The 7,372-nt window shown below is 46.1% G+C and overlaps 1 protein-coding gene across 1 annotated transcript; it reads left to right on the plus strand.

The window, feature by feature from the left end:
• Nucleotides 1-2,453: 2,453 nt before the first annotated feature.
• On the plus strand, nucleotides 2,454-4,958 carry LOC125013045 (alpha-(1,3)-fucosyltransferase 4-like). Its single transcript, XM_047593317.1, has one exon. It carries the CDS (start codon nucleotides 3,601-3,603, stop codon nucleotides 4,774-4,776), a length of 1,176 nt encoding a protein of 391 aa, XP_047449273.1. The 5' UTR covers nucleotides 2,454-3,600; the 3' UTR covers nucleotides 4,777-4,958.
• The last annotated feature ends 2,414 nt before the right edge of the window (nucleotides 4,959-7,372 follow it).

The raw sequence follows: 7,372 nt of genomic DNA on the forward strand, positions 1-7,372 counted from the left end.
CAAACAAAAGAACTTTTATCCAAAGGTCTGGACACAGCTAAAGATTTACATAACCATCCACCCAAAAGCAATCATCAGAAATAAAGAACTCATTTTATATTAGGTAGTCTGTAAATTATCATAAAATTAAATTGTTCAATCTAATCCAAAGCACATGACCAAGCGTTTACTCTTGACCGAGGCCTCAACCCCTGTTTCTGTTGGTCATGGAATTAACCGCAGGCAGAGATGAACTCTGCTTCTTCTGAAGATTTGTATAAATCTTTGTATAATTCGCACACCGCATTAGGTTCGTTAGGAAAAATAAAACTGCGCACAAGAGTCGTGCAAGTCGTCAACATCACCAAGCCGGTTCATTTTGCACCGCAACTGGAGCGCTCCGCTCAAACCCTTTGCATTTTAACACACGGCATCTCCGTGTGGAATTGACTGAAGCTTCACTAGGCTCTGGATTACTTTGAAGCAGCAGGGGGTACACAGTGTAAGACAGAACAGTCGGAGTTCTCAATCTGCCTGCAAATTATCATGTTCGTGCTACAGCGGCCCATGCATGTTCGCCATGAAGTACTTGAGAGGGGGGTTCTTTCTTCCAACTTGTCTTTTTATTGCATTCTTTAGTAAAATTAGAGAGGAGAGGGGGGGAAAAAAACAGCATAAATTGTTCATGACAAGGACAGCAGAAGGAACAAGTTGAGGCCCAGACACTTAGCCGCTGTAATCGGTTCATGTACGTTAGGTTAAGGTTCACATATAGAGGAATAGACGCACATATTTTGCCGTCACACGACCAAATCTCATACCCAGACAGAGCTACAGGGTGCACAATAAAACAGCCCTTTCTGTCCTTTAGCTTTCCCACTTTCCTCTGTTTGTGTCCCTTCTCCTCCTGCTCATTGACTCTGCCTGTAAGGTGCTTTTAGCGGGCCTTGTGTGGCCGGGTTAGAGATGGATGCGTGGCCCTTGGGAGCTGCAGGCAGAGTGCAACACTGATCATGTCAGACAGGCTGGGGAGGCTGCATAAGATCATCATCACCCAGCAGTGGAGTGAATCGCCGCAGTGGCACTTTCACACAACCTCTGACCTCCGGGGTAACCTCTGAGGTCATGATCAAGGTCAGGGGTCAGCGAGGGCCTCAGCGATCAGGGCCCCTCACGCCTCTTCCTCCCTCTTTTCGGCTCCACGTTCATTTCTTTTTTTTTTTTCCTTTTTTGTCTTTTCTCTTTTCCTCATCTTCTATCTGTTGCTCTATCGCTCACACTCTCCTTCGGCAGCCGGGACCAATTGAGACATCCCATCCCCTGGGAGTGCAAAAAAGGAAAGCAAGAGAAAATCAATAGGGAAGATGAGTGAAGACCTGGAGGTCCCATCAAAAACTGTGTGCGCTTCTCTCTCCGTGCTGATATGATTCACACATCCACTAAAACACATACAGATACACAGCGGCATTACGGGAAGGCAGCAGTAAACACACGTCTGGAAAATGTACAAAACTAGAGGAAAACTCTGCGAAATGTGCAGTTTTCATGTAGCTTCCGGTGTCAATAGAAAAGGCCAGGCGCCTTTGGTCGTCTTTTTTTATCTGTAATGCTTCCATGTACAGGCGCAGATTGTTGCTGCAGTGACGTTTGAGCCGAGAAAGCTGCAATATTGATCCCTTTATGGAGAATCAAGGTCTGAAGAAAAAAAAACAACAAAAAACAAGTGACTAAGAGCGAGGGCACGAGAGAGAGGTGGGGGTGTGGGGGGAAGACAGAAACATAAATGCCAAGCTTGGTGTATCATCCTGGCTTGTAAGTTGAGCCGCGCAAAATGTCGCCCCATCACCAATCAGCTCAGCTTCCCAGCAACATTTGCGGGGATCAAGTTAGATAAAACTGACCTGACAAAAGCGACAAACCCATTCGTACGTGTCATCCCCTGACCTCAGGAGCCTCTTGCTATTTTCCGCTGAGAAACATACACGTGTTCATGATGTTGAGCCCCGTCACGTCTACATAACTTATGAGATTGCCATGTTTCTTCCCAACACAAGATAACCCCAGGCAGGACATTAAATGATCGGCTGAAAATAGAACTGTTCAGATGAAAGGGAGGATAAATAATGCAGAAAGAATACAAAACCTCTTATGGGGATAACTAGTCGCACGCACACATACACAGAGACATCTCTCTCTCTCTCGCTTTTTTTTTTCTCCGCGGTGAAGAAAAGTGAATGGATGTAACAGGAAGGAGGAGGACCCAGCGGAGACACACATGCCTCTTGCTTCATCTCCTCCCACTCCTCCTCGTCTGCCATTTTTTTTCCGCTCACAGTCAGACTTCATGACATACTCTGTGTCTGTGGGGAGGAATAATGTTGTCCCAGTCACGCCGTGTTTTTCCTGCCCACCAGAGCTCAGACACAACGCACAACTGAATGATTTCCAGCCCTCATCATTTTTTCATGAGTTCTGATCGGGACGCATTCATGTAACGACACACAGCCCGGATAGGTGACCGCTTTGAGAGCCACGTGTCATTATCTGAAGGACCGTGTTTGATTTTGTGTGTGTGTGTGTGTGTGTGTGTGTTTGTTTAGGTTAGATCACCAAATTAAAACTGTGAGTCATTTATTAACAATTCTGGTTAGAGGGTGCCGCCGCAACGCTGGGTCATGTGTGATAAATAAAACATTCAAGACAAACCTTTTCAAAGTCTTGCTGCTGCATGCCTAATTTGTAGCTGAAATGTTTATTCATTTGGCAAATTAAACATGCATGTTTGAAAAAAAAAATCCTAATGTCACTACACCCGAGCAGACTGCACAGGACACGTTGTGCGTGTGTAGGGAGACACCTACTGGTGGATGAAGTGTAGCGTTTGATGTGGGGGACAGAACTGAGGGGCCACTGGTTATTACCAAGTTTTTATATTGGTATTAATTAATATTAATTGTTTAATAATCACACTAATAGATTCCTGTTAAATGGTTAGAACCCTAAAATGAGACTCCAATATTATCAACTCTTCCACCTGATCAGGTTTTTCATCTACTTTTCAGCTGCCAATAAACTTGACTCTGAATTAAAAAAAAAAAAAAGTCTTGTTCTGTAAAGAAAAAAAAAGTGCTTATTTCATCAGCAGGACACCGCGCCCTGGGTCAAGGTGTTTACCCAACTCAGAAGTGTCTTGGAGGCCCCCTGTCAGTAAACAGGCCTCACAAAAGTCCCATTCAGCGGTAACTGGAACCCAGACCGACCGTGCCACGTCGAAATGGTTGAGGACGCAGCACCAGGGCAAACTTGTTTCACGTTATTTGAAGACAAGCGGCATAATTATTGCATGCCAGGAAGAAAATATGCCACAAAGCAGGAAGAAGTTTGTTCGAGGCGTGGATTGTTGCAGAGTTCATTAACGTATAACTCGATCACCTGGCCTCTACAGTTGTTTATGCACCTGAACGGCTTTTAAAGTAGGGCATCTGGGTGTGGTGGGACCCTGGCTATTTTCTGTAACCCACGTCCCGCGAAAAGACCAAAGGGTAGCGGTTTGTACATGAAAACAAAGCGACGTCGTAAAAGTTTTGATTGAACCCAGACGTTGCATGGTGGAAAGCGTCGATGGGAGTTGGAGCTCAGTGGAAAGCATCGGGCCGCTCCACAAACTCAGCTCACAGAGCGGGCAGGCGCTCATGTTCGTCCCGGTGGGAGAAATGTTGTCTGCGCTTCCTCAAATGGACCTGCTGTTCACTGTGCGTGGCTACCGTCAGTTTTTTGTTTATCCTGGGAGTCTGTCTGCTCTACCTACCGGAACCGTTTAGGCTCGATCCGTTTCTGTCTTTCTCCCATGAGGACGTCCCAGTGACTCTCCTGATATGGACGCATCCGTTCGGTCGGTATCGCGAACTTCCGGACTGCTGGGAGCAATACGAGATCGGCGGCTGTACGCTCACCGACGACGCACTAACGTACCTCGAGGCCGACGCTGTAATCTTCCACCACCGAGAGATCGCCACCGGCGACGCGTTTCTGCCACTGGAACCGCGCCCCCCTGCTCAAAAGTGGATATGGATGAACTACGAGTCCCCCACGCACACAACCGGGCTTTGGCGATTCGAGCACATCTTCAACCTCACAATGAGCTACAGGGCGGACTCGGACATTTTCCTGCCCTACGGTTACCTGGTCCCCCGCGCGCACACAACCAGCGGTCTCCAAAACCGTTTTGCGCGTCCCCTTCGCGGACTCTCCCACCCAAACCGCCACAGGCACCGCCTCGTGACCTGGGTCATCAGCAACTGGTCGGAGTCCCATGCCCGAGTGGCCCTCTACTACCAGCTTCGCCAGTACATCCAGATTGATGTGTACGGGCGCGCAGGTCGGCCGGTGCCATCGGGCACCAGCGTGGTTCGCCTGATTGGAAGGTACATGTTCTACCTGGCGCTGGAAAACTCTCAGCACACCGACTACATCACGGAGAAGCTGTGGAACGCAGTGAAGGCTGGAGCGGTCCCGGTGGTGCTGGGTCCGTCCAGGCAGAACTACGAGCGCTTCTTGCCCCCGGAGGCTTTCATCCACGTGGACGACTTCAGCACAGTGAAAGAGCTGGCCCGATACCTGCTGACGCTGGGGCGCAGTCCTGCAAGGATGAGGCGGCACCTGGACTGGAGGGGGAGCTACAGCCTGCACCAGCCGGCCTTCTGGGGGGAACACTACTGCACGGCCTGCAGGGCGGTGAAGAGCGCCAGAGGCAGAACGGATGTGGTGAAAGGCCTGGCACGCTGGTTTCGCTCGTGAAAACCGTTTCACCTCCAGCACCTGTTTGAACAGAGCACAGAGCTGAGAGATAAGACAAATGTAAACACACATAACAATGAGAACAACAGACCCACTGCCCACCTGCTGCTTTCAAATTTCACAGATGAGATCTAATATCACATTTAAATCATGTGACTAATTAAAGTAAAAACTAAAAATAACTGCTGTCTTTTTGATGACTTTGAGGTTCCACGTGCCTACCTGTTGTTATTTTAATATATTTTATACACGCAACATCTGCAGCTTAGCTTCAAGACACATCATTCAATCTCTCCTGCAAATTGTGCTTATGTGTAAAGTGACTTTTAGATGGTATGGAGAGGAAATGCAGGTCTTGAAGGGTAAGACGTTAGATTATGAAACACAAAAATGGTGCATGATGGGTAAGGAATGTAGACACACAGCAATCTGTCCACAAATATTGTTGTCGTGGCAAGTTGATCACACCCTCCCCGTGTCTAATGCTTTTACTTTTACTTTACTTTTAATTTAATGCCACATATGCCCTGCCTTTGTCACCGTGCACAGGCCGAACATCCCTAAAGCAGCACCCTAAAGAGTCCCAGCTTCCTGAATGAGTTTAAAGCAACCGTTCTCCGGCTTCAGACCATGTATGCGCAGCGCTGTTCATAACCCAGCAACGACGTCGAACAGCATCCTCCAGTGTTTTCCCTTCTGTACTTTGTTTTTGCTTGATGATTTTTCTATTCTTAGGCGGGAGGGAAAGGGGTGAACACATGTGCTGAAGGAGTCACTTGATAAGGAGTCAAGAAGCCGCGATGTGCATCGTTTAAATTTACACCTCTATATTAGTGCCCTGACACAGAATTAACACATTACGCTGTGAAATGAGAAATTTCCTGCAGAGACGGTGACATCGAATACTGTTGCTCCCCGTAACAAGCCGATTGCCTCAACAGCTGCTGAAACCAGTGACGTACTTTCAGCAATAACAGTTTCAGATGTCCAGAACAGACTCAGACCCCTCCTTTCCTGTCTTAATCCAACACACATAAGCGTATCTAGTTACTGTGAGTAAAATCATATTGGCTCTTATGCTTTCAAGTATACATAGGTAGATTAATTACCCTTCCCTTATCTCCCTGGAGCTGGTTTGACACGTTCTCATTTAAAGTATTCTCAAGTAGCACATCAAACATCTCCAGTGAGGGTGTGTGAATGGGGCAGGCTTTACAATGTGAACAGAACAAGTGTTAGAAACTTGACCCGTGCTCATAAAGGCAGGACACGCCTCTTAATGTATTTGAAGAGCTCATTTGAGTGAAGATGAACACAATGTTGACTGTACAGGATGTTCTTCATATTACACCGCGCTGCTTGTTATTCTAACGCAGCTTCAGGCCTGAGCAGTCGATACAGAACATCATTTAGCATTTTAATTTTTATCCAATGTTGCGAATTAATTCAGATGTAACAGAAATGTAATCAGCCACGTGGTTGCAATTTATAATCCACTGTAGAGAAGATCTTCTCTTGGTGTCGCGCTGCAGGAGCCAAGTGTCGACAATGTGTTTGAGCAGAACCAGATGCAGGAGTCAAAGACATTAGGAGGCAGAAACTGTGTTCCTTTGTACAGTGCGTGTGTGCTGATTGGAGTCCGTCCTGCTGAGTGGAGCTGCACTGCCTCCTCTGGTAACCTGTGTCCTCTGCTGTCCTGACTCAGAGACAGAGACCACAACCTGGCTGGGCCACCTTTGCTGCTCTAAATGGTGATAATGCAAGAATTCGTTTTTTTCAGATTTAATTTAATCCCTTTCTAGTTAGATAGTTTTTTAAAATTTTCACATTTGCAAGACACACCAAAATGCATAATAATCATAAACTGGTAGTGTTTTTAGTAATTGGTTTTCCTCCGTGGTAAAACTACCACCAAATTAATATTTAAACTACTTCTTGATAATTTATTCAGACTCAGCCTTTAAGTTTGATGTTCAAGGTCTAGATTGCTTTTATTGTCTCCCAATGGATTTTTTTTTTGTTCTGGATGAAAGGAATCGATGCATAAAGTAAACATGTCACAAAATACTCTTTTTTTTTCTTTTTAGCAAGCATCATAATAAAAAAAAATTGTGGCACATAATCTATTGCCTAAAACTGAGTCAGTGCAATGTGCTTGTGTATCTGTAGATATGAACAGTTCTTACTTGCAGCTTCACTTTTTTTGTTTTGTTTTGTTTTGTTTTTTATCAGGAACTGACCTCGAGGAGACGAATCTAAAAGCCTTCAAGGTCTCTGACCCAGATGGAAACAGGAATCCTCAGGAGGGGAGGAGTGATTTTCTTCACAGTTTGCCGAGAAGTGGCTTGGTGACTCGCGGTGCCTCTCACAGGAATTCATCGCACAGATAACTTTGAATTAGAGCAATGCAGCGCAAAAGCCATAAATCCCAAACAAAGTTTCCGATTATGCAGACTTTGGTCAGTGAAATACAGATCACCCTTGATTCAAAGTCAAAGAGACGGAAACAGCAATTCTTCTTTCTTGTTGCTCCCCTGCAGGATGAAATATCACCTAGTGTCACGGGCTGACAAGTTTACAGAGGATGAGGTGAGTT

The sequence above is a fragment of the Mugil cephalus genome, chromosome 9 (genome assembly GCF_022458985.1).
Source record: "Mugil cephalus isolate CIBA_MC_2020 chromosome 9, CIBA_Mcephalus_1.1, whole genome shotgun sequence".
NCBI lineage: Eukaryota > Metazoa > Chordata > Actinopteri > Mugiliformes > Mugilidae > Mugil > Mugil cephalus.